The sequence below is a fragment of the Strigops habroptila genome, chromosome 1 (assembly GCF_004027225.2).
Source record: "Strigops habroptila isolate Jane chromosome 1, bStrHab1.2.pri, whole genome shotgun sequence".
In the NCBI taxonomy this organism is placed as follows: domain Eukaryota; kingdom Metazoa; phylum Chordata; class Aves; order Psittaciformes; family Psittacidae; genus Strigops; species Strigops habroptila.
The window spans coordinates 128,597,535-128,624,273 of record NC_044277.2 but is presented as its reverse complement, the minus strand read 5'-3'; the positions used below and the strand labels follow the sequence as shown (position 1 = coordinate 128,624,273).

The 26,739-nt window shown below is 38.0% G+C and overlaps 1 protein-coding gene across 9 annotated transcripts in view; it reads left to right on the top strand.

The window, feature by feature from the left end:
- The window catches only part of SNX13 (sorting nexin 13), a 66,276-nt gene extending 54,520 nt beyond the window's left edge, over nucleotides 1-11,756 (top strand). For 4 of the 9 annotated variants that reach the window (XM_030479317.1, XM_030479300.1, XM_030479343.1 and 1 more), the window contains 7 exons: nucleotides 24-134; nucleotides 1,437-1,598; nucleotides 2,812-2,883; nucleotides 4,433-4,578; nucleotides 6,370-6,438; nucleotides 7,604-7,716; nucleotides 8,213-11,448. In XM_030479317.1, coding sequence (XP_030335177.1) covers nucleotides 24-134; nucleotides 1,437-1,598; nucleotides 2,812-2,883; nucleotides 4,433-4,578; nucleotides 6,370-6,438; nucleotides 7,604-7,716; nucleotides 8,213-8,460 — 921 coding nt within the window. In that variant the 3' untranslated portion in view covers nucleotides 8,461-11,448. Of the gene's footprint in view, nucleotides 1-23; nucleotides 135-1,436; nucleotides 1,599-2,811; nucleotides 2,884-4,432; nucleotides 4,579-6,369; nucleotides 6,439-7,586; nucleotides 7,717-8,212 lie in introns of all 9 variants that reach the window. The other 5 variants (XR_003990546.1, XM_030479290.1, XR_003990541.1 and 2 more) reach the window with 4 other exon arrangements.
- Nucleotides 11,757-26,739: the final 14,983 nt, after the last annotated feature.

Sequence of the window (26,739 nt, the reverse complement as noted above, 5' to 3'; positions counted from 1 at the left end):
AGCGTTTTTAATGTTTTACTCAGCTCTTGTTAAATCCGGAAATGATGAAAGCTTCTCCAGCTTTAGCCCACTATGTGTATGACTTCCTGGAGAATAAAGCCTACAGCAAAGGGAAGGGGGATTTTGCACGGAAGGTAAGGCTGTCAACAGAACTTTAGAACATTCATTAGTGCAATGGTAGCATTAAACAGATGTTGAACTGGGATTAAACAGCTATATAATGTTTTTCAAAACAACTTGCAACTTGCAAGTGAGTTGCTTTAATACTTCGAGTGGCAAAGTATCTGAGAACCTGTGGAACTACACATTTACGAGTTTTATAGCATGTAAATTTTTTTGTATGACAAGGAAATAAAATTTTCAAATCAGACAGTGTATTGCACCAAAGATACTTTAAAAGTTACTTTGTCAGACATCTGTGATTTTGTTGTTTGGTTTGTTTTTTTTTTTTAATTCCATAGTCTCATTCCTTCTGATTTCTTTTTTTCAGTTCTTTACTCTGTATTTGCTGCTGTTACCATGCTCTCCACTCTTCAGCTCAAAAGATGAAATGCATTTCCCTTCAAAAGCACGTTACGTATTTAGCCATTGTAACCATTCAAAGTCATTGGTTGCATTTGGAGCTCTGAGCTGTGCATCCTTTCTGTTAAGCCACCAGAACTCTGAGCAGACAAGTGATTGCTTGTTCAGTTGACCAGTTTGTGTAGGCATCTGCTTTGCAAATGTAGCTATTTCTAAACTTTTAGTGATTTTGATATAAAAGAAGTCTGCAACTCAATTGTCACTACAAGTTGTTGTTCTACCTATATTTCTTAAATATTTAACAGTGAAACAGTTATTTATCAAGGTTTATGTAATGACTGATTAAGATTTGATTTCCAGTGTATCATGTTCTTCATAAACTTAACTTTTTAAGGGCGTCACGCTAGTATTTGTGCCTCTGTTTGGACTGAATTTAGGGTATATGCTGAAAGAAAAATTGTAACAGCTCCTATGGAACTACTTTGTTTTTGATTATACTTGCCATGATATTAAAGAATATTACTCCAGTGCTCTTTTAAAGAGGCATGTTTCAAAGATGAAGAGTTGAAAGCAGAAGTGAAACATCTGGAAGTAGGAAGCTTGGAAGGGAGAAATGGCATTGAATGGAGAAGAAAAGGAAAATAAATTCAAGCTAAGAAAAGCTGAGGGATGGGGAAAGGGACTCAGAAAAAAGAGGTGTTGAAAGATGTACATAGCTACAGTAGTGCTATAAAGAATGAAATATAAATGAAAGTGAAGCTAAAGCTTTATTCTGCCTTCTGTAATGAAGTTATGCAATTTGAGTTGTGCTTTATATTATTGTTCTCTGGAACAATGTGATACTTCTCATAGTGTATTAATACACTGGTGTCCTCATAGATTATACAATTCTGGTTAAACATCTTCCCCTTCAGATGGACACATTTGTAAACCCACTGCGTAATTCTATGAGAAATGTATCAAACGCAGTCAAGTCTCTCCCTGACAGCCTGGCAGAGGGAATGACTAAAATGTCAGACAACATGGGTAAAATGTCAGAGAGATTGGGACAAGACATAAAGCAATCATTTTTCAAGGTAAGAAAATGTTTGGTAGTTAATACATACTAGTAAATTAGTAGGAGATTAGCTACTGACTCACTGAAACTTATGTATACCATAATGAAGAGTCACGTCATTAGAAAGAAGTTTGTTTTGTACCTACACCCTTTCAATAAGGTTCAGCAGTTATACTACAAACATGGAGTTCTCATTGCTATTAAGTAACATATATTAAGATAGCATCTGCAGACTGTTAGAGCAGTCCTTTTTTACTTAATTCAGTGCAGCAGCCTCTTGAGAAGAATGAGTCAATGATTTTCTTTTTACCAACCATTCTCATAAAGCTAGCTTGCTGCATCTGCTGCTTTCATTAGAAAAAAAACCCCAAGAACTATATTTTGAAACTTAGAATAAGAAGATAGCGTCTTTTCTGCTTATTCCTTGCTGAATTCTGTTTTTAATTAAATTTTCTTTCTGTCTTTCCTGCCATCTTTTCTCTCATCTTCCTAAAATATAATACCTTACAGGTGGGGAATGGTAGCATGGCATGCTATTTAGAAGTCCTGTGAAAGTAATAATAATCCTAACATGTCCATCTTGCCTTTCTTTCCTCCACTTTCTGTGTGTAGCTGTAAGGTCTGTGGTCGGGGATTGTTCCATTTAGTGTTACCAAAACAGTTACATGTGGCAGATGTAGAACAGCAACCGAGATGAGATAACCCTTAAACCATGAAAGGGAATAATTAATCTGTGGTGGTGTTGGGAAGGGTTTCTGGATTTCTTTGGTTGTTTTTTGTTTGGTTTTGGTTGGGGGGAAGTTAGGGTTTTTCTTAATTGCTTGTACGATAAAATGAGTGGCTCAGGACTTTCTCTTTGCTGGTAACTTTTCTGGTGTGTGACTAACAATGTATCTGCAGTTACACTCACTGGGAAGTGCCTGGCTAGGCAGGACTTAAGATAAAGGGGAAATACGAGCAGAAATATCAAGCCCATATGAATTTCTAGGTGTTTTTAAGTTGAAGCATTAGGCACTTGAGAAAATGCATGTGGATAGTCTTAAAGGTGTTGGTAACTTGGATAACTGTAGGAGAATACCTACAGGCTTGATTTGTTGGAAGATGAAAGGACTACTGTATGTTTGTCTTGGGTAGTATGCAACTGACTTTTGGCCAGTTGCAAAAAATTGGTCTGATTTATTGGTATTATGAAATATTTTTCCCTATATAAACATTACATTTTTTCATTGTAGGTGCCTCCTTTGATCCAGAAAACCTATTCAGATCCTGACCATTGCCGTGTTGCAGCACCAATTGATGACAATGTGAGTCTGACATTCATCCTTTCAAAGTTGACTCCTTTAAAACCAAATTAATGTGTTACTTATTCTATATTAAGCTACGTATTTATTGTTTTCTGATCATGTACTAGGCACTCACAAACAGTTCCTAACTCTTTAAAAGAAACTTACATGCTTCTTTCTAAAATTACCATCTTTGTTAATACTAAAATGGTTTGCACAACAGTGAAATAACTTAGACTGGTCATGCTACTACTTCTGTGTTTTGTGGGTGGGGTTTTGGTTGGTTTTTGGTTGGTTTTTTTTTTCCTACTCCTCTCTCCAATATCTGTCTGTTCAAAGTTAGTATGGTATCAGACTGTTAGCATCATTTCAGTTGGCATTTTATGGGTTCTGATTTCTGATGTGACCTATTAAAAAGCATTTGTTTAACCAATCAGGAGTAGTGTTTGATATGTTGTTGTTGAAAACAACTTCAGAATGTTTTCCTAAATAATAAACTTTTAGTATGTGGATACCTAAATTGTATAAAGTAGTAATATTAGAAACTTGAAAGTGAATTTTAAGCTTTTGATGCTATCGTGAGCTATGGTATTTTCCTATTGTTTTGATTGAAACATTGATCTTATATGTGAAAACAATTGGTAAAAACCTTTTATCTCTAAGTAGGACAGAGAGGCCATGAGATTACCAGTGATTATATGCAATTTGCTATGGTCATAAATCTGCACCTGTTCTGCCCTTCACATTTGGGATTTTTGGTCACATCAAAGCATTCCAGTTTGTCCTCCTGTGCATAACTGCTATGGTGGCTTCTGTAATAGAAGCATTAATAACAACTAAGATGAAAATCTAATACTTTCATACTACGGAATTTAGTAAGCTCTCCCTCAAATTTTAATATTTGAAAAAAAAATTAAAATTGACAGTTTCTACATCTTTTAAAACTTCTACATAGCTACTGAATCCTCTGTTTTAGTATTCCCATAGTTGTTTTTTGTAAGCCGATCTGTGTCACATCATCTATTAAATAATAAAACGATGATGCTTTTCATCTAAAAGCATAAAAGCACTTACATCCGTGCAGAATAGAATGATATCTAAATAAAAGGTAGTTCGTTGCAATGAATTGTCACTGTTCTTTGGAATTATTCTGAATTTGGCACAGTGCATCCATAAGAAAAAGATGCCAAGGAAAAGCTCCTTCCAGACTTTTGTATTAGGCAATTAGAAGCACAGCTACCAAAGGGAGAGTTCGGGGGCAAGGTCTCTCTTCAGGATATGTTCACTTGTCTTTGTTCAGCTTTGGTGAAATAAGAGTTTCTTTCTGTCTTATTTTAAAAGGTCAATGGATTTAAGGGTAGTTCGTCTTTAATTTTCAATCTTTCTTTGCTATTAGTGATCTTATGGGAGATTTAGGGAAGATTTCATATTACAGTAAAATATAGAGCAAAGTGTTTCTGTCATTTTTGTGCTTACACTGAAACATTTGGCCTGTGAAGTAACTACTAATAATGTAACTGTCTTGAACTGAAATAAATGTTTACTGATTATACATTTACTTGGTGATTAGGTGGATGACAATATTCCACTGAGAGTAATGCTCCTCCTTATGGATGAAGTCTTTGATTTAAAGGAAAGAAATCAGTGGTTAAGAAGAAATATAAAAAATCTGCTTCAGCAACTTATTAGAGCAACATATGGTGACACAATTAATAGGTACTGCTTTTCTTATATAGAGTGATCATGTGAGTGAGACTGTGGACTGTGTCTGTAAATCCTTTTTGGTATTACTGAATTATTGTGGTTTAGATCTGCTTGCATTTGCCTTTGAAGAGGATCAATAAACCAAGTACAAATGTAGTGTAAAATGGAGATAAACACAAAACATTGCTGAAAGACAAATTCCAATAACTCTTAATGCCAGAGAACTTCCAAAAGAGCTTTCACATATCAGCAAGAGTGTGAATGTAACTTAATATTGATGGTGTCTGCGCTTTTTGCCCTGTGTTTTACACTGTACTTTTTTTGTTAATACTATTTATTACTTTCTGCGCTATTTCTGTTTACATCTCTTTAATGCCACAAATGAAACACTGGCACTATCGAATTATGTGAACTGTACTGAGTTGCTGTGCTAAGTTTTTCTATCACACTTTAAAAGATGGAGAGGGGGAAGGGAAAAAGACTGTTGCGGGGTCTATTCCCCTCCCTTCTTCTCTCCCTCCATGTTCTCTGTAATTCACATGTGTGCTTTTTCATGCAAATGCAAAGCAAATTAGTAGTGCTAAATAAGTAATGTTTGTTGCCCTCAGCTTAGAAATCTGTTTCCACGCTTTCCCTTCTAATAGTTTGTTTATGAAATGTAAATAAAAATACAAAAAAACCCACCCAAATTTGTAGAAACAGGATTGTCACTAAATTGTCACTTTGGATTAGTGCCATGAATCAAATGCTTAATTTCTGGCAGGTGAGAAGTAGTTTCTTACTACTTTTTCAGGACATTCAACACCGTATTATTACTTACCCTTAACAAGTATATTTGTAATGTTTTTGTCATGACTGTTAAACATACAGACAGTTCTTGTGGTACCAGTAGTGATGCAACCATGTAGTAATAGCAGCACTGGGTCTTTTTCAGATAATTATATTGAGACCTGTGCTTCCAAAAGCATGCTGCCTTGTTGAACAACTAATAGTTGTTGCTGTTTTCAGACTGTAGTATATAACAGGCTGCTGCTTTCTTACCGCAGAAATATTCTGCTTCTACCTCTGGAGCTGTTCCAGGTACTCACGACTTCCTCTGGTTCAGCACTCATAGCTTGTCCTGGCAGATTCTTGGGGTTTAAAAAAAAAAAAGTGTTTTGGGGTTTTTTTGTTTGGTTTTTTTTTTTTGTTTTTTTGTTTTTTTGTTTTTCTTACTTTTTGTATTATTTTATTATTTCTTAGAAAACTAAATTCAAATTATATTTAGGGAAATAATCCTGGGATTGTGGTGATACAAATGTGTGTATAATTTTTGTAAACATCCTAGATTTGGATATTGAGCTCTGTGTGTGTGTTGATGAATGAAGATCAAAGTTTATGATCAGTTTGTATCTCCTGTTAAAGATTCTGAAGTAAGCACATAGATAAGTGTGTAATTTGAGATTAAGTAGGTTTTTTGCTTGCAGAAGCAGAAGTGAAGAGTGCTTCATGAAGAGGAGCCCTTTACAAGCAGAACAATTATCTAATGCTGATGGGAGATGCAGGATTGAATTTGCAGCCTGCTAAGTCATCATATTTTTACTCAAAAAGAAAAAGATGTTAGCTTTAGGAGTGATCAGTGACTTCAGATTTTTATCTTGAGAATCAGCATTTGCCTTCCTAGTGTGTAGCTTCTAAAACCTACTTAGGGAGTTGGAGAAAGCTGAAATTACACTTTGTTTGCCCTAGAGTGCTCTTTGAAATGTTGTACTTGTGTTCTCTGTTCTAAAAATTAAATGAGAGACTTGTTTGCTTTGATTTTAGAAAAATAGTTGATCATGTTGATTGGATGACATCTCCTGAGCAAGTAGCAGATGCGGTGAAACGCTTCAGGTATGTCTTTTATCATAGGTGGTGCACATCAAGTACTTGCCAATTAGTGTCTAGTTTCTCTGTATCCTTCCTATTTGTTTTATGTGAGGAAATTGTTAGTGTACAGAATTCCAGCTGGAGCATACACTGCTTTTTACATGTGTTAAGTCAGAGAAAGTTATTTTCACATGAAGACGACTGTTTTTGAGCTCTCTCCTCTTTCTTCAGAAGTTCTTTGTTAACCAGTCTAGAAGAGCTAGAGTGTGGGTATACTTACAAACTTCATCATATTACTGATGAAATGTCTTGTTTGCCTTGATGAAGGCATGTGCATGCCTTACCTTAAAAAGGCAAACAATTATTACTTAAAAAAATCCCCTAGCTCTAGACTGTGTTTCATATGTGGTCACATGCTTTCAAATTCAGGTTTTGGTTTCCTTGTATCAAAGGTTCTGTCATTCCTTTTCCTAAAAGTCTTAATGGCTTCTGCAACGTTGCTGAGCAAGAGCTGTCTCCCTTGTTTCTTTTTTCTTTTTTTTTTTTTTTTTTTTTTACCCTGTTTTTGCTTTGAAGGAGTGAAGGAGGTAAAGTAGGAAAACATATTAGCCAAAGGGTCATGCTTTACAGGTATTCTGTTACTCTTTAATAAAACCGAGTAAGAATGTGTGCTGCTTATTCAGAAAGAGAATGTCATTCACTGAGGCAAATAGCTTTTTAGACAGTCATGTCTTCTGCATTGGGCTTTGTGCTATACTGAAACATCTCAGCTTTAGCTTGCTGATAGGCTAACTCTTGTCAGAGATCTAATGAAGCAATTAATAGGCCTAAGCACGGAATCTGTTGGTGGCAATAGAGACCAGTTGGTAAAAGCAAATCTGAAGTATGTTTTATGTAACAACTATGTGGCATTTGAATGGTTTTGGTGTGTAATGTTTTTTTAGAATTTTCTTCATCTGATTCTTGTAATAAAAAAAGTATATGGTAGGTACTAATACATTGAGTGTATTGCACTTCTTGCCTTTGATTTCTTTTTTGCCTTTTCCCTTTTCTAATATTTGAAGTCTGTGTTAGGTTGTGTGCAAATTACTTTCTTGTATTTATGTCATGAGATGGCTTTGAGGGATTAAAAAGAGCCTTTCACTTGATAAAATTTTAATGTATTTTGACAGATTTGCTTTTGTTACAGAGATGCTTTCTGGCCCAATGGCATTTTAGCAGAGACAGTTCCACGGAGGGACAAAGCTATTAGAATGAGAACAAGAGTGGCAGGGAAGACCAAATTACTGGAGGTAATGCCAGGTAAGTCAGTCTGGAATTGAAGCCTTATAGTCCTTACCATATATTGTTACTGGAATTAGCCAGTATTCTTGCTGATAGTTGAAATGTTGACAAGAAATGTTGACATATGTATTTAAATAAAAAGGTGTATTTAAATAAAAAGGATTTTAATTACTTAAGCACTGAACATTTTCACATGTACTGTGACTTTGCAACTGTAATTCTTTTAGAACAACCCATTATGTAGTTTCATTAAGTTTAGCAGATGAAATACCTGTATTCCAATGCACCATGATTTCATGTAAAATAATGTGGTTACACATATACAGCGTAAAAGTGAAGTAATTTTCAGAAATCCTTTCTGCTGTGAGAGAATTTTCAGTTTAGTTATGTTGTGTATAATAGAGGCACTGTTACTTCAGATTCCAAGCTATATAAGTTGAAAGAATTAGTATTCAGTTTGTCAACACAGAAGCAGAATTTAGCTTAAACATCTTGGTAACTTATGTTTTTGTAGACGAACTGAAGCACATCATCGGCGCTGAGACTACACGGAAAGGCATTCTTCGGGTCTTTGAAATGTTCCAGCACACTCAGCTGAACAAGAGAATGGTGTATGTGTTTCTGGAGAGATTCCTAGAAACCTTATTTCCACAAAATAAGTTCCCTGAGCTCTTCAGCAAACTGCATTCACGGTCAAAGCAGATGCAGAGGTATAAGCAGAGACTACATTCTACTCAAGCGCCTTCCTTACAGAAAAGGTGACACTTCAAACCTACAAAGCTGGTGTATGTTTGTCCAGGACTAATTACTTGGGCAGATTCTCTGGGGCTTCAAACTCACATGCTGTTATTTCTGCACCAGTCTTTTAGTGTCACATATTAGATTATTAATGCATCTGTAAGACCTGTGGATCTTCTCATCTTCACTTGTAATTCAACCACTACCAGAAGGGTTTGTGTGTCTTAAATGATTTGGTGCGTCTTCATGCAACATTGAGAGGAATACTGGCCCAATATATAAGAATGCTGATTCCTTCCGTTCCTGAGTCCATGTTTTGCCAGCAATGAAAAGTGCCAGACTGCTCAAGTAAAGCACAACTATGGTGACACAATGGAAGAAAAGGATGTTTTGGCACTGGGAGATAGTGCAATGTGTGAGAATCAGGTGGAATTGTTCTACATTATGACTGTTGAGGCTCTGTAGGGCTCTCTTAACATTCCTGTAAAGACTGAGCTAACAGGAAAAGCAGTCTCTGGAATAGCAGATTCATAGGAGAGGGGAGAAATAGTTATAGCCCCATTGTAAAAGTACATTTGTTAAAGAAAAATAGAAGTAATGTGGCTTTTATGCCCCGTTTCCAACACTTTTCATGTTTTGAAAAATAAACTAACATTAGATCTAATGGGAGGTTTAGTAAAGGCAGAGGTGCAGTAGAAACAAACCCTTTATTTTGATTATTCTGTAGCTTTAAGGGCCATATTCTGCTCTTGCAGCACCTGGCATAGATTTTGCATGTAACTTCAGTGGAGAAGTGGCATCATATTTGTATTCAATTGACATATTTGAACATATGTCAAGTTGATAGTTGTAGAAGGAATGGGGTACATGTTAAAAAGAGGATAGACGTGTTAGAAGATGAGGAAATTGCACTAAGACACAGTTTACACACAACTCCCCACTAAATTCTGAAACTTCTTTTGAATGTGAAAAACTATGCCCTACTTAATTGAAAGATTCCTTACCTTTTAGTGTGTAAGCGTCGAATGGAAAAATGTTAAATTAGTTGGTTCCTCACAGGTAAAAGATTTCATTAGTCATATGCAAACACTTGGAAATTCCTGAACGCATCTCAGTGTATATATGAAAATAAAAATGAGAAAAAACTACAATATTTTTTTAAATATTTTTTTTATTTTTTTGCATAGTGTAAAATTTTAATATAAATTTGACATCAAGGCCCCACATCCATCTGTTTAGTTTCAGTGAAGAATTTCTGTCCAATTAAAAATAAAGTAACAACCAAATAATCCTGTTTGGCCACAGCATATCTCAGTTTGTGTTTTCCATAGTCCCCTACTGTTTGAGCACCACTATCTGGATATAAATAGGAACTAATCCTACAGAGTCCGTTCTTTTTCTGAACACGAAGCGCAGGGTAAGATACAGCAATTGATCAAGGATCCCTATAGCAATTTGTGTCATAATGGGAACAAATGATCCTTTCACATGATGGAGGAACATAGAACTTCTATGAAAGCGTTCTAAGAGAAGACAAGAAAGCTCTCAAAGGACCTAGTTAAATTGACTGAAACCTCTATATAGATCATTTTTTCTCATGGACTCTAATGCAATGTAGCCTTTTATCATACTACTTAATGATGATCATCTTGTACTGTTAACATTCTCATACAGTATGCATGGGCTCAAGTGCACTTGGGTTTTGTTTTTTTTTTTCTTTATTGCAGAACTAAATACTATAAATGAAATCCCTTTCTTTTATAGTCCCTAGGAAGACAAGTTGGTTAAATATGTAAGAACCCTTCCCCCTTCCTCTCTGCAGGTTCTGTAGAAGTGTGTTGAATTTAACAAGATTATTGAGTTCTATGTTAAGTAATCAGCGTAGCCAGCTCCTGTTGTTTACAAGCCTGTATTTTCCTCTGATGTCAGGGTGCTCAAGCATTCCTGGTATCTGACTGATGGCGATATAGCAAATATATCCTTGAGCCTATCAAATCTAATTTATGGCTTTTAAATCACTGAATTTGTTAGCAGTATGAAAGCGGGAAGTTCAAATACTGTTTTGTCAAATCTGTGGAACCTTTTATCTATCTGTAGGTACCATGAAAAATTTCAAGAGAATCGTGATAATGTGCAAATTTGGGATTTCTTTTTTTTTTCCTTTTTTTTTTAAAGTATCTGGTACATTTCTGTACAAAAATAAAATAATATCTCTAGGAATGTGAACTGAACATAATACGCCATGTTTATTAGTTTTACTTAATGAATTTATTACATATATATACTTATACACACACTTGTATACCTATGTGTGCATATGTATATATGTATTGAAGTTTTGTCTTCTGTATTTAATTACAGAGTGTGGCTTCCTAATTCAATGGTGCCTGTTGGCTGACAAGAATAATCAGAAATGAATCCTTTTTATTAAAAAGAATTTGTGTGTATCTCTATTTAAATGGTTTTCCTGTTGACAGCTTAAAATACCTACTCTGTCAACCCAAGCAGCCTGTTATCCTAGAAAGTTTCCAAAACTGAATGTTGATATACAGCACTTAAGTGCGTGCGTGTATCTTCTGGCCTTTGAGTGCTGTGACTGGCTGCACAGAATTGTGCCATTGTCAACAAATGCACTTGTTTTAGCCTTAATTATTTTTAAGAGGAAACGAGTAATTGAATTTTTCATTTGGTTCATCCTCAAGCTTGTGCTGCTGGTGTTTGCTAGAACTAAACAGTAAATTTTAAGTGCTACCAGAATGTGTACCAAAATAAAAATATATGAATTCCACAATCTAAATTTTAATTTTGTGCAATATTTTCATTTAATGCATGTGTATTTGAATAACTGTAAAATAAATGAATTTTTAATGTTTTGAAGTCTAGGTTAAAAATATCTTCTCAGCTGAACAATTTTGCATTCTGTTGTTGCGTTAGTTTATTTAAGGACTTGTTTTAAAAGTCTTATTTGTTACTCCTTTGTTAATTTTGCCCTTGTTCTCAATGATCCTTGCTCGTCTGAGCAAAGTTCATATATTACAAGGGAGAAATCTGAAGAGCACATCTCATGAATATAGCTGTTATGAATTACTTGTGCATATCATTGTACAGTAAGTGTCAGCTGTGTGCCTAATTGTTCTATTGATGCTTTTTCCCTCCCTTCCCCTTCCTCTCGTTTCTGTAACAAAGAATGAACACGAACCAGGCTGCCATGGTCACTTCTACTGAATGGCAGAGGACTCTGAATTTTTTTTGGAGTTTGCATTTATGTTCTGTCCAATAGAAAGCTAAAAAATTACACTAATAAAGTATTAACAGGATTACGACTAGTCTGTTTGTTTTTAAAATAACTTTCTCGCTAACAGGTACGAATGATCCTCAAGTCTGGGGAAAAAAAAGTCACTGAAGATAAAAATACTGCTTTTAAAGCAATCCTTCCTTGTTTGGTTGGGGGTGGGGGGGATTTTTTTTTTTTTAACCCTTTATAAACTGGTTTTGCTTTTATCCAATTAATCTCTACATTCATCTTCAACCAGCATTTGCAGAGTCCTGTATTTTAAAAGGATTTATGGAGAAGCAGTGGGATTGTTTGGTGTAGGAGGGTTTTTTATATTGTTGCTTTTTTTTTTTTTTTTCCACTCTCTGGCTTTTTCCCCCTGGGTTTATTTTTGCAGCAGCTGGATCTACCATGGGAGCACAATTGTTACCCTTGATATATTTATTCCAGCTGTTTCACATTCATCAAAAAGATGTCCTGAGCTACCGAGATGTTAGTTCTTTGACCCTAGGGTAAAGTGTTCACCACTTTCACTAACTTACTTTTCCTACAGGATATAGACCCATCTCAGGAATTTCACTAGCTGATTGCAAGGTCTTACTTATTGAAGCTAGGATAATTTCATGCCAAGAAATTCACACCATTATGAACTTCTAAAAGTCTTTAAAGTGCCATTTGTTTAGTGAGGGTAATATGTTTTTGTGTATTATTAAAATCTCCAGTCTATCTATCACATCTGGTTTATTTTGGTTTTGCTAGTGAATGTGTGAGGATTGCTGAAGTTTTTGTAAAGCTCATTAATCAGCATCACTCTGCATTGACTTATTTAACTAAAGATTTCATGATTCATCTCTTAGAAGAAAGGAAATTATATATTGAAAGCATATAATATTTTATGTATTTTGAAATAAATTATTTTCACTGCTACTGCAGTTTCTCCCACATACACAGAGAAGTATGTTTGAATACTTTCATATTCAAATATCTCAAACAACTGTTTCCCATGCTGTGTCTCTTCGAATTACTATGGCATGTTGGAGTTGGGATAATCTGCATGCGTCAGTTAAATTACTTGGTATCTGGTTCAGCAAAGGCCAACAGGAACTCTCAATTTGACATTTTAGCATTGAATAGTACATAAATTAATTCTGAGGTTGGACTTTAATAAAGAATGAGATATTGAATTTACTGGTAATCAAGAGCTACTATTTGGATGTAAGGAATGAGCTTTCAAAACCAGACTTGCTCTTTCTTACTGTAACAGTTTTCAAAGTAGTTGTTTCAGTCTTTGCGCTCAATTTTCTCACCTTGAGGTCTAGAAACATGGTAATTCTGAATTGAGAGATACTGATGGAATTTTCGGTTACCAACTTACTGGAGTTTTAGGCAAGAGATTCTCATAAAATTTTTAGAATTGGGAACACTGTTCTTTATTTAGAATATGTGGAAGGTGGTTCTGTGAGTTACCTGGTTATTCAATGCACAGAATAGCCAGAACTTGAAGAAAACTTTTACTTTTTTTTTTCTTTTTCTTAAAATAGCCAGCCAGCACTAGGGTATGTACAAAACTGCATTTGCAGAAGTCATTTCATGTTACCAAGTAACAGGTTTCTTAATTTTCAGTGTGAAGGTTAAGTAAGAATTTGATTATCAAAGGCAACATTTGCCTTTTTCTTAACATTCCTTGTAGTCTGTTTAAAAAATTGGTTTCACATCTTACCTGCTCAATTTTGTATTATCTATGTTGATTTAAATCCCTGGCTTCCCAGTAATCCCTAACAGCATTTTTGCAAACAAATGAGGCCTGCTTATACCCAGTGTGAAAACACAAAAGGTATTTTGGGGAGAAAAGGATAGGAGCTTCAGTCAATATTCCGCTGTCTTGGATAATTGTATCCATGCCAAAATGAAATGGGAATGTCACGCAGTTGGAAATTCACCAATTTTTCTGTCTTCGTGCAGTACCATGTAAAGGAAACATGGACCCAAGGTTCTCCTGTGTGTCACACATATAAAAAGAACACCAAGGTGTTTTTCTTATGTGTAGGTTTTAAGTGGTGCTGAGGCTAGTGGTTAGCAGTCATGCTATATATCTTTATGTTACAGCGTAAGTGTTCTGCTAGTAAGATAAGTGCAGCCTGCAAAAGTGTGTTACTGACAAGGGATCTTTAGAACCAAGATACAGGCTGTCACCAGGGAAAGAAGTTGCTGAAGTACCTGACCACTTACAAGTGATTCCACATATAAACGTCCGTGCTATTTCACTTGCTGTAGAATCCATCCTATTTTTTTGTGTATGCCAACAGTAGTGATATTGCCAAGAATGTTGCAGTCTCTAGAGGGTGTGTCTTCTCGAGCCTTAAGAAGCATAAAGATATTCAGTATATGGTGGTTTGTGTAGGTGGACTCTTTTGGCTTGACAGTATTGGGGACAGGATGCATCATGGCTGATGCTGCAGAAAATATTTAGTATTCTTTCCAAATAAGGTGGTAAACTATTGAAGTAGGAAAAAACAGAATACCTTCAGCAGTCATTTGATTTCTTAATTTAAACTTTTGGTATTATGGTACTTTATATGCCAAGATTTTTACTGTGACAAAGGCTGTGCTGTGATTCAAACACTAGAATCAATCACATAGTAATCAACAGGTTATCGTAGCAGGTTATCACTAGCTTCTGTGGAATAGAGTGCAGGTGGATACTGGACAGGGAAACATCCATCAAATTTTTTCCAACAGAGATGGGAGAAACTTCTGTTTCTGTCCATTCTGGTGCTGTTCACTATGCAAAGAGAGAGGATGATAGTTAGACCCTTCACTCTCAGTAGCATATGAAAATGTGATTATATTCTGTATGCAAGATCATCTACTAAATCCATAGTTAGGAAAATTGGATTGCTGATTGTATCTAAATGGCAGTCACAGCTTCAGCTGTTCATGTTGAAAACAAATCCTTCACCTGATTTTTATCAATGCATATTATATATCTGCACACTTTTGTGACCACCATAATACTCGTATTATTGTGGACTAGAATTAAGAAGAATCCATAAGAAGCTACCTTTTAATTTGAAAAATTATTTTAACTGACAAGTAGTGTAGTGATGATTTATTCTATGCCAAGTCAAGTGATTTTTATTTTTTTTTTTTTACTGAACTGAAAGATATTCCTTTCCCATAAACTATTTGTGGGTTTTATCACAGATTGAGAGAATTACTCTCCAAATAAACTGCATAGTCTTTGCAAACTGTTTTTTTTGACCACATCAGAAGTCAGTTAATTATCCATTGGCCGGTCAGCTCAGCTAGAAAATATTTATCGTTCTGTTAGAAGACAAAAAGGATGGAGTGCCACCACTAGGGATGGCCAGAGGTAATGTATGCTTGTTCTCTGATTTTTTTTATTTTTTTTTTTTTGTAATCAATCAGCAAATCCCATTTTCCTTCTTCCAAGGAAACCTAAAACAAGGAAGTCTAAAATATGCACCCATTACCACTTTTGATAACATTAGGTTATATATACATGCATAAATGTGGATGTTTGTGCTGCAAAGCATATTCAGTACAAACATCCTTCTGTCCATCTTCAGAGGAACTCTACAATTTTGGAAGTGAATATGAGGAAACAAAGAATTATGGTTTTGATTTGTCATTTTAAAATAAAAATATAATGTCTATTCTTCAGAATTCTTTTGACTTGTTTGGGTTTTGGTTTTTTTGTGTTTTTTTTTTGTTTTTTTTTTAATCTGATCATAGTACTTTTATTTCTAATAATCCTTCACATCAGAAGTGACGGGGGGAAAGAAAAGAAGACTGGCATACATTTGCATGTGTCTTCCAGTGATATGGGGTGTTTTCAGCTACTTGGAATATTTTTCCTGACTTTCTCTTGACATATGGACAATACCTTCATGATGAGTAGTGCCAGTGCTCCATGCATTGCTCAAAGAGCACTGGACTAGCTTCAAGGTAGAGGGGTTGTGTCTATAGGGAAGATGCAGGCAAAAATTGCATTTTGTGGGAGTTACGGTTGTTCAGAGTGCGGAAATGTCTGACCTGTTCACGAATTTTTTTCCAGTATAAACGCAGGGAAGGACAAGGAGTGAAATCTTGGCTAATAGAAGCTGATTACAAAATGGTAATGCAAATGCTGCATTCATGAGTTGCTGTCTTTGAGCCTGATCTGACCATGTATGCTTTCGCCTTCTACACTACGGCAGTTCCTTAAGTTAACTGAGCAAAAACCCCCAATTAGGACTTCTATTTCTGGACCAGTCTTTATGGGCCTGGAATAACTTTATTTAAATGAATCTTCTCTTTTCTATTAACAACTCCAAATATAAGACAAATTCTATTGCTTAATAATAACAGTTTGTTATTATTAAGCCCAAAGGACCCAAAATTTTGGGTCCTTTCAGTTCACAAGGCCCAAGAAGAAAATCTTGCAAGGATAACTACCTGCGATTTTCCACATATGCTTAGTGTAACATGTCAAGTTTAAAAAAAAAAAAAAAAAAAAAAAAAAAAAAAAAACCAACAAAAAACCTGCTTTTTTTTTTTTTTTTTAAGTGTCTTTGAAGTGAACCAGACATTTCTAGGCTTGTTTGTGCTTAGTAGGTTTGGCTGCAGCAGCTATTGTTTACTCAGGGTAGGAGTATGTATGAGAGACTGGGTTTTGTTAAACTAACTCAACTTATGGAAAATAAATACTTCCAAATACATTTAAACCAGATAAAACACTGTTTAAAATGTGCTCTGTTTCAATTATATAGTCAATATTTAACCAATTTTTATCCCTCAGACCAGTTTGCACAACAGGCATTCTTCTAAAAGTAAATTAATTTTGAAGGAATAGTGCGCGTGTAGAGGGTTGAATGACACGTGATAAGGTAATCATGGATAGACAATGAAGTTACTGAGAGCACTGAGGAAGAAGTGGGGTAGAGGAGCTGAAACTCCAAATGTAGCCCCCCCTTGAATTGTAGAGGTTAAAAGGAAGTAAGGCGGTGGAGTGGAACTTGGATCTTCACCCCATCCATCCACCCTTCCTGCTCCCTGCAGAGTGTTTTGGTTATGCTTTATGGCTTCAAGGAGCTTGTCTCTTGGCTTGATTTGCTGCTGACATTTCATAAGAATAGTTGGTTGTATGAGATGAAAACAAATACTTTGGAAATATTTATGAATTTTGATCCAAAACTTCTTGACAGCAAGTTCCAGACCTCTCATTTAATCTAATCCTGAACCATGTTCCTGGTCTGCATTCCTCTCCCTTTACGAAGCGTTTTATGTGCTGTGTTTTTTATCAGTATGTGATGGGCCGATTGCACAAGATCTGCTTGGTATAAAGAAAGTGATTGTATATGTCAGTGTGAGCAGTGCATGCAGTAAGGGAGAAAACTGACACACAGCAGGTGTGCAAGGAATAAGCAAAAATATTTTATTATGATAATGATCATGAAACTGAAGGCCAGAGAATGCGAACTATTTCTAAGGCCCCTGACATTTTCATCAAGTGGTCTTACGGTACGCGCTTGCCATCATCTGTTCAGCTGTGGAGAGTTTTGAGGAAAAAATTTAATTCAACGCCGCTGTGTTTAACAGTCCCAAAACTTCGTGTCATCACATGAAAGCTTAAAAATGAGCAGAAGGTTTAGCTTGGAGTATTTTCTCCCAAAGCACTTGGGATCTGTGCATTGTAGCACGTTCGCTGCTGGTTCATGCTTCACAGTTAGGTTTGAGGGAGGCAGGAGTGAGTGTGTTTCTGTGCCCCACAGGACAGGGCTGAGTATTTGCTGCAGCCAAGCATGCTGCAGAATGGGCATATCCTTACGGAGCCGGTGGTAAGCTTCATCGAAATCCTTTGTTATGATAATTCTGATGCATTTGGGAAAGAGGGAAATGTCTGCTTGGAAAGTTGGTCTGTGGCCACAGACCCTACATAACAGACCTGACAATCCTTTTGTTTCAGAGGAGACACTTCTGAAATTACCAGGGCCGGGGGTGTACGAGGAGGTTGTACTGGATTTAGCAGGTAGACCTGGTGTACCTTCTACTTCATGTTTATCCTACCAGAAGGTTCTTTTGAGTTGGGGACCTCCTTGGCGTCTGAATCAGATTGAGAGAAATGACCAGTGTGTTTGGAGGTCGATTCATTGGCAATCTGCAGTAGCTTCCCTGGTAGGAGAGAAGCTCAGAGTAGGACCTGGCTGTGCAGAGCTGGCACAAGCAGGAGAAGCCTTGAGAAACCTTCAGTGAGCCCTCCAGCGAAGAGTGGCTGCAAGACGACAGGCTGCCCAGACAGTGGAAGAGTTTTGTTTCCCACTGTGTGGTGGTAACAGATATAGCTCCAATGGAGGAAGATTTAGGTGTAGTGGTATCAGGGTGATCTCCTGTGCTCTCCCAGCTAAACCCCCTTTTTCAGGGAGCCCTGAATGGAGCTGATACAAAATCACAGTCCTGCTTTCAGAGGCACAGAATCAGCACAAGGCTCTGCAGGGAATGACTGGGCCTAGTACGTTTCACTTTAGTCCTTCACAGAGCTTCAGGATAGTGCCCACAGGCTTCTCTCACAAGGCTATTAAAATAGCCTTGAATGATGCAGACAACAAAACCTGATGGTTTGCCACCCTGGTGCTGGTTTAAAGCTGTGTGTTTAATGCTACTTGTTGGACTAATTTAAGAAAAGAAGAATTAATCTGACTGCAGTCACCCAACATAGATGTGTCTTTTGCCTTATCAGTGTATCAGTCTGGCCAGCTCAGCTCCACAGTAGTCGGGACCTTTTACCCTCTTGGGAAAAACCTTCCAGCTACAGGTGTTTTTCTTTTTCCATAGGGGGGTTCTAGAAGGTCACAGAAGCATGAAATCTATCCTAATTCAGCTTAGCTGCTAATCACACCAAGAGAAAGGAAAGTGTGACTGAGCACTGAGTAAATGTCGGTTGGCACCTGTTTTCACAATCTCAATTTGTTTTTCTTCTCACACCATATTACACCTCTTAATTTAATTTGTGACTGGCCCTTTCTCCCCCAGCTGTCGGGGGCTGCAGCGCACACGTTCCAGCTGCTGTAAGCGGGGGCTCTGCTCGGCCCGAGGACTGAGCTCAGCAAATTACCCACATCCCATGGCCGCCCGGGGTCTCGGCGCTCTCTTGCTGCCTTATCTCACTTACAGGCTGGTAACTTGATTCCCTGGACCTGAAACGGAGTATACATATTTCAAATACCTCTAAGAAGTCTTTCCCATCCTAACCATGTTGTTTTGGGATTAAAATGGACTTGAGCTAACAGAGCGACCCATTCAGCAACTTCGCAATAATTATGGTGCTAATGTTGATTTAAGTCTGTTTTTTTGAACAGGGAAGTTCCTAATGGTATTTGCAGAGGGGCAGGCTGGCAGATGCACTGTGAGGGTGTCACATGTAAAGGCTGCATTCTCCTTCCCTCCCTTGTACATGCACACAAAAAAGCAGCAGGGCTGAAGAAATCCAACATCCCACCCCTGTGCCCCAGAAAAGTTTAAGGCAGTCCCAAAGTGACGTTCAGAGAAGTAGCAAATTTAATTTCTTGGACCTCAGGTTATGATAGCTTAATCCTTCCTCTCTAGAACAGCTATCTTCATAAATAAGATGCATAGCTGTCTGGCAAAATTAACTGAAAGATGATGACTTTGCAAGACACAGAAGCCAGTGTTATCTCCAGAGCTTCCCTTTGTGGAGGATCTCAGTGTTTCAGGTCAAGAAAGAAGAAAATTGCCCAGCCCTGTTCTCCCTGAGCAAATGTTTCTTGTCTTCTGTCAGCTGTGTGAATTTATAAAAATTACAGTGGTTTTATGTGGTGGTGCATTTGCTAAATAGGCTGTTAATCTGCTTTACTAATCTAAGTTACCAGCTCTGACAACCACTGAAGCCTCTCAGCTCAGGATACTTCCACCCTGATGAGCTCACTGTCTTACAAACCTCATTGTTCCAATTACTATTTTGCTACTATTGTTGCAAGAATATGACTGCTGTTAGCAAGTTTTGCCATTTTAATATCTATACAGGGCATTTCCCTGTATAGATAGAAAATTCCCCATGTTAAATGAAACTGTTCCTTCTCCTCTCAATAAGTTGTTCCAGAGAATGAATATGTTAGCACTTGTCTTTGAATAATAAGTTAAATTGAAAACACGTTTCTGGAAATGGCTCCTGAGCTGAGGAGCTGCATTTTGGTTTCGTGGCTTCATGGAAAAAAAATTGAACAACATTGAATTTGGAAGCAGTTTTGGTCTGCACAGTCTGTGGTTGCAGATGGTGTTGGCAGACCAGGCATCAGACACACAGCCTTCTAGGTGGAAGGGGCAAAGTCCTGGATGGAGCCTGTGACTGAGCTGCCTGCCCTGCCAGTTCACAGGGACTGTGTAATATAGCTCTAGAAACCACTTTTATTTTCCCCAACCCTCAAACAATTGCCTTGTTTGTATTAAAGATGGTCCGATATCATATTTAGATTCAGCAGGTCAATATCTTGTTGCCTTTCTTTATCAGTTTCTTGCCTCTAAGTGTCTGTAAAAGCTTCTGGTGGGCAAAGGAACAGACATCTATTAGAACGTTACCCTCATTCTGCATGTTTTTCATGAGTGTAGGATGGACATGTGAGAAGAAACCATCTTTCAGTCCCCAGGTTTTGATTTTTAGTAAGTATCTGCTTGCGCATGATGACTAAAGAGGAATTTTTAGAAAAGTCACTCTTGTCACAGCTGGTTACTGCTTGAAGTTTGAAACTTAATGCGTGTAAAAGCTATCATCATATAGGATATTGTAGCTTGCTTTTTCCCCTGGCCTTGACAAGTGCAGTCTAACCTTTCCAGAGTGCTGACACAAAGACCATCCTTTTAACGTAGGCTCTTATAATTTTCTGCTTTCTGGCTTTAGCTGTTTCAGAGTACATGGTCTTTCCAATCCCCCAGCACCTGCAGAAGCAGTAATTGTAACAGGAAAAATTAAGCTGCAGAGAGATCCTACAACATCTGAAAAGTCCTCTGCCAGTTTTTGGCACATGGTATTTAAAAAACTTCCACACGCTCATGTTGATTTGCAGTTGACCTTTTTTTCAAGAAACTCTCCCAGATGTACTTCTGTATACTTCTCTTAGACCCACTGCCTGTCCACAGCAAATGTTGCTTCAAGAAAATGTGGAGCAGAGTCTGCTCTCTCTCACTTCAGGTGAAGTCTGGTGGCTGCTGCTGCAGCTGGTAGGAGAGCTGGGTCTACTCACAGTATCATCTTCCTATTCAGCCCGGTGAGACGCATGAGATCCATCTACTGAGTGATGAAGGTTCATTTCACTGACGTTCATTCTCCATGTCATCACTGATATTTGGTAACACTATGCCACTGAAATTGAACACTTCTCTATATTTTTAATTTCCATATATTCTTTTTCTTCTCTGCTAGTCTTGCCGATTTGCTATAATAGAATTATTAGGTTGAGTATTTTCTGTTTGTTTGCCTGTATTTACGTATGTTTCATTCTGATTGCCACTATTTTGAGCCAAAAATGTGCGGTTGGTAGCACCCTGTTTTGACAGATTTCCAGCTAAGCTTAGGAAGTGAAAGGTTTGTATAAAATGCTGGAAGAGATCTGACTCACTGGCAGTCTTCCCTCTCCCTTGCCTTACTTTGCCATGTTTGTTTTAGCCCTTACATTGAACCCTGCCCTTTCAAAAAGGTGCCATGGGGCTGATATGGCAAATAATTTTACTTGTGTGTCTATTTCTGATGACAGAAATGTCAGGTAAAACTCCAGCGTGAGCAGGTTAATCTCATGGGAAGGCTTCTGAATTTCTTCTCTATTCTCTCTGACAAAGGAGGCTGCTGACTAAGATTGTCGCACCGAGATAGAGAAAACAAAAGCAAAGCTTGGAAGGGAAGTAAACACTGGGAAAATACATTTGCCTAATTAGTACTTGTGAGAGCAGGCTGGACTGAGCTTCCTAAGATCCTTCTGTGTCCTGGCAAACTTTCATTTTTCTAAGTGTAGAGAAATTCTGTAATTAAACAACCAAAGTTGAAGGAGCTTGGCTCAAAAGTAGGACCACTTAAAAGCAAGTCTTCACCCTTTCCTGCAGTAAAAGTTGCCATCCTGAGTATTTCAGCCCCAGCACATCTTGAAAAGTCATGAGAAGTAACATCCAAAGTCTGTAAGGAGAACTGGTGCATCCTTTTCCTGTGAGGGATGGGGAGGAAGAGAAAACTGGTGGAAAGCTTCTCTTGAGAGGATCTGTATGTTCAAACAAGAGAAACAAGAAGTTTTCATTGTTGGAAGTACAGCAAGATTCTGTACAGGAGGAGACACAGAGATTTCTTTTATCAGCTCTGAATAATTTACCCAAATAAATCAGAAGAGATTTCGAAAAGAATTGCCTCTCTGTTCCAGAAGGTCCCTACTGAATAGATGCTGCAACATCCATGTAATTTTTTTCTGCCTAAGATGAACAACCCCTGCCCTGCGTGTCTCAAATTGCTCATACGCAGCTTCACTGCCCACCCCAGAGTAGTTGGGGAAGAAGGTAGTAGACCTTTTACCATGCAGCAAAAGAACAAAGCTGGTGAAGGGTCTAGAGCACAATCTTATGAGGAGCAGCTGAGGGAACTGGGGTTGTTTAGTCTGGAGAAAAGGAGGCTGAGGGGAGGCCTTATCACTCTTTACAGCTGCCTGGAAGGAGGATGGAATGAGGTGGGGATTAGTCCTGTCTCCCAAGTAACAAGAGGAAATGGCCTTAAGTTGCACCAGAGGAAGTTTTGGTTGGATATTAGGAAAAATTGCTTCACAGCATTGGAACAGGCTCTCCAGGGAAGTGGAGTCACCATCCCTGGAGGTATTTAAAAGACGTGTAGATGGGACATTTAGGAACATGATTTAGTGGTGGCAGTGCTAGTTGGACTCAATCATCTTAAAGGTCTTTCTGACCTAAATGACTTGATGATTCCCTGAAAATTATCTGATGCCCCTGCTGCTTAAGAAGGTGGCCTGGTTCTTCTTGACCTGCTATTCGTCTTAAAGACAATATGGAGGAATCCAGTCACGTAGTGCCTGCACTATTTCTCTGCCTCAACTGTCTATGCCCACTTGGCTCATTCTGCATGGCTGATAATTAAAATTGGTGTTTAAGGTTTAAGGTCTTTTGATAGCTGTACCTGATAACTGATAACTGCTGTTTGTTCAAGCTAACTTTGTTAAATGTGCCCTCCCCCCTGCCCCACCTCTTACTGTACAGGTTCAGGAAACTTTGCTGCATCAAGTTTTTATTGCTGACTACCTTAACTTAAACAGAGATGCAGGTTTTGCTGGAAGAACATTTTTTCAGGAGAAATCGTGATTTTGCTTTTGGCTGCTGGCTCCTGCAACAGTATCATGGCATATTACTAAGGTAGGAAATATGTGACTGTAATTGTTGCCTACCTTTGTGCTTGTCCTTGTTACTGGCAAACTCTCAGATAAATGAACTGTGCAGATAATCGTGTTTCTCAGAATATTCGTTGCCAAACCAGAGTTCAAGTAATTGGCAATATTTGTGTGCCTTAAGACAGAAATCTGTTCTGTCCTTGCTCAGCTTAAAGTGCTATTAATAACTGTAAGTACACTTCTTAATAAAGTTAATATTTTATGTAAAGAAGCTCTTAAGAAATACTTGAACTAAGGGATAATTAGCATTTGCTGAAAGAGGTCTGGAAAGAGGTCTGAGACTTTCCAGCTGTAGCTATACCTCGTGTAAGGGCACTGAAGTATACTTTATGTGTTTGAAATGTGCAGATACTGAGTATATTGCAAACTGTAAGCTAGTAAATGCCTTAGTAATCATACATATCTCATTTTATGGATGAAATACTTCATTTTGCATAAATTTGCCTGGCTCCCTAACTTGGTGTATTCAAACTCTTTCAAATTATAACATGCCTTTCCCCTTGTGCTTCTCCACACTCCAGAGTTGAGGGAACGGGGAAGAAAGTAATGGTTACCCAAAATTTTGCAAGGAATGTACGCTATCACTGTCACTAGATGATGCTGCTGCTCTTCTATTTTGCTGTTTTTCATAAGGCTCTGCTGGGGGCTGGGTGCACTACTGGTGGTGCCCCAGCCAGTGCTCTGCCCTGGCAGGTCTCCGTTTCCCACACGTGCCCTAATCCTGAGGTAAGACGGAGCTGCCGGGCGTGACCTGGCTTTGGGGTCCCTTTGATCCCCCACATGTGGGCTGATGAGCAGCACAGCTCAGCGCAGGGAGTGCTTTGAAGTGAGAGTGGGGCAGAGGCTCACTGAACAAAAGTAAGGGAGGGAGAAACTGTTCTTGGGTCTCAAAATGTATTTTTTTTTTTTTTTTTTTTTTTTTGTGGTCTCTTTCAAGCTCCTCTATAATTTGACTTGTACTGTGCTCGCTTCTGTGGACATAAAAATCTGGCGAACTTTTTCTCCACCTCTTCCCTGTAGCCCGTGATGCTCTTCTAGCAGTGAGGAGCAGGAAAGCAAGCGTCTGTCACTGTTAGTGTCATTCTCCTCTTGATATCTCATTGGTACCTTGTTAGATGAGTGCTTATAAAAAGTGCCGTTTTATTTAAGTGCTTATAAGACACAATCTAAGTTCAAGAGGAGAATTTTTACTGTTGTCTTTGGAAAACTCAGCACGATGGTAGTGCTCCCCAACATTTCTCCTCACAGTGGCATGGCTGCAGGGCTTTCTGGCTGTGCAGAAAGCAGCACGCTGCTCCTTTTTCTTTCATTGTGTTTACCAAGAAAGAGGGGTGCTAGCAGCAACCGTAACAAACTTCAGCAGAGGGCATTTCCTGATGAGCTGATGACTGACTGGTTTAATGACCCTCAGCTTTTCTCTGGGTCATTAACTCTCCTAGGTAGTTATTAATCCCCAGGAAATGTCCTGGGTCTCAATGTTCAGCGTTTAAAGACAAGGCAGTTTCTTGCAGATATTTTTCCTATGAAGTATCCAAAACACACATTCAGCGAAGTCTTTTTTTTTTCTTTCCAGATGTTCCAGTGTTTTTCAGTCTCCTGGAGAAATCTTCTCTTATCTTGGTGATTTATTTTGGCATCATCTTGAGTTGGGTGGTTGCTGATATTAAACATGTCTCCACACTGAAGATTTCCACACTCTTTAGTCTTAGGGCCTTCACTCTCATTTGATTAAGCTAACTGCACGTCTGTGCACAACATGATGATTGTTGTGCTTTGGAACATATAATTATTGACTTAATTCTTTCTTTCCATCCTTTAGAGTTATTGTGCTTTATTGATGCCCAGAACAACAGCTGTTTGCAAAGGATGGAGAGATTGATGCTTTTATAGACACTAACACAAACATGTCCTCTGCATGTCAATAATTAATTCAGTATTTTTAGAGCCAGAGGATGAGGACTTCTGCCATTCAGCTGCCTCATGGCTTGAATGGATGATGCCTCAAAGAACCAGAAATACTTTTATTTTACTGTTGTGTGCACTTATTTCCTTGAAAATACAACTGCTTAAAGTATCGGGGGGATCTTTGAAAAAATCCGCATTATGGTGAAAAAGCATCTGCCACAAGGCACAGCCGGAGAAAACAACTCACTTCAGCTGCCTCCAGAAGTACATTAATGCATCAGAAGCCTGACTCAGAACGTGTGCAAGGTACAACGTGACATCCTGACACCAGACATGTTATGGGATGCTCCTGAGAAACTTCAATTCTGGTGCTGTGTGTGGGCAAGCTTTTCCTTTAACATTAAATGTTTTGAAATCTTTAACATCAGAAATGGTTTATTACTACCTGATTAGACCTCTGTAGTGCCTGATCTCTGGGTTTTATGCACAGCTTGCAAGAGGGAGTTTTCTCTCAAGAGGGCCTCAGTCTAGAGAACATTTCTAGGGTGCAAATACCAAATTATGTGAAGTATTGCATCTGTTACAGTAATGCCTCCAGAGAGCACATGCACTGGGAAAAGCTACAACCAGGCTGTGACACCTGTAGAAGATCCCAATAAAACTTCCCTGTGGTTTACTTTTGTTTCTTGGTTTGCCTCTGTCTGTATCCAGGACCTTGGAAAGGCTGAATGGCCAAACCATCCCAAAATGCACAGAAAAGCCATGAGAGAAGAGTAGACCTGAGGAGTGAAAAATCATCCCAGACTTCTGTTTTCTCCAGTTCAATGAGGACCGCAGGCTTTGCTGTGATAAATCTCCCATTCCCTTCACTAAGGTGTTGCAGGTGGGATTAGGCCCTGTGCAAGCAGTAACTCCTTCCCCTTGATTTGTGAGAAGCTATTCTCTTTTCTCCACAGACCAGGGCTGAATTGCTTTGGTTCATTTATTTGAAATACATATTCAAATAACTTTTGTGTGTGTTCAGACACCTATTACTTTTTCATTACTCCAGGTTCTTCCAGGAAGCAAAATTTATGGCATTTTTCCTGTACAGAGCTTCTCTGTGCTGCTTTTGTGGTGTAAGCAAATCACACCTCCAGTAACGAAACAAAAGCTTTACATTGCAAGTACTTCCACTTAAAAGTTCTGCCTATAAAAATAGGCCGATGATCAGTTTCTCAGTCCTAAATCTAGCTATAAATAATAAAATGACAGTTGCAAAATAATTCTAGCTGCCAAGAACAACTTTTTAAAATTATACTGTTTTTCAGTCAAAATGTCAACCTTATAATATCTTTATCTCTAGAGATGAGAGTTGGGTTTTTTTCCTTTTCTTTTCTTTTGATTTTGTGCCCATAATAAGCCTGTAGCTGCCAGTTTAAAATCAAGTTATTTGCTCTGTATTTATTCCACACAGGCTGCAGTCGTGCTACGGGAGTCTGGGTGGAAATGGCACAAATATGAAACAAGATTGCCACCTTCTGGAAAGGCTTTGAAACCTGACGTGAACCGGGTGCGTGGCAATTTGGGATGTTTAAACGCGTTTAAGATGATGGTAAGTATTAACCTCTGCTTTTCTGCCTATGTGCTAGCTAACTGCGTGGCTGGTCAGAGACTAAGTTTCCTCATCGTGATGAG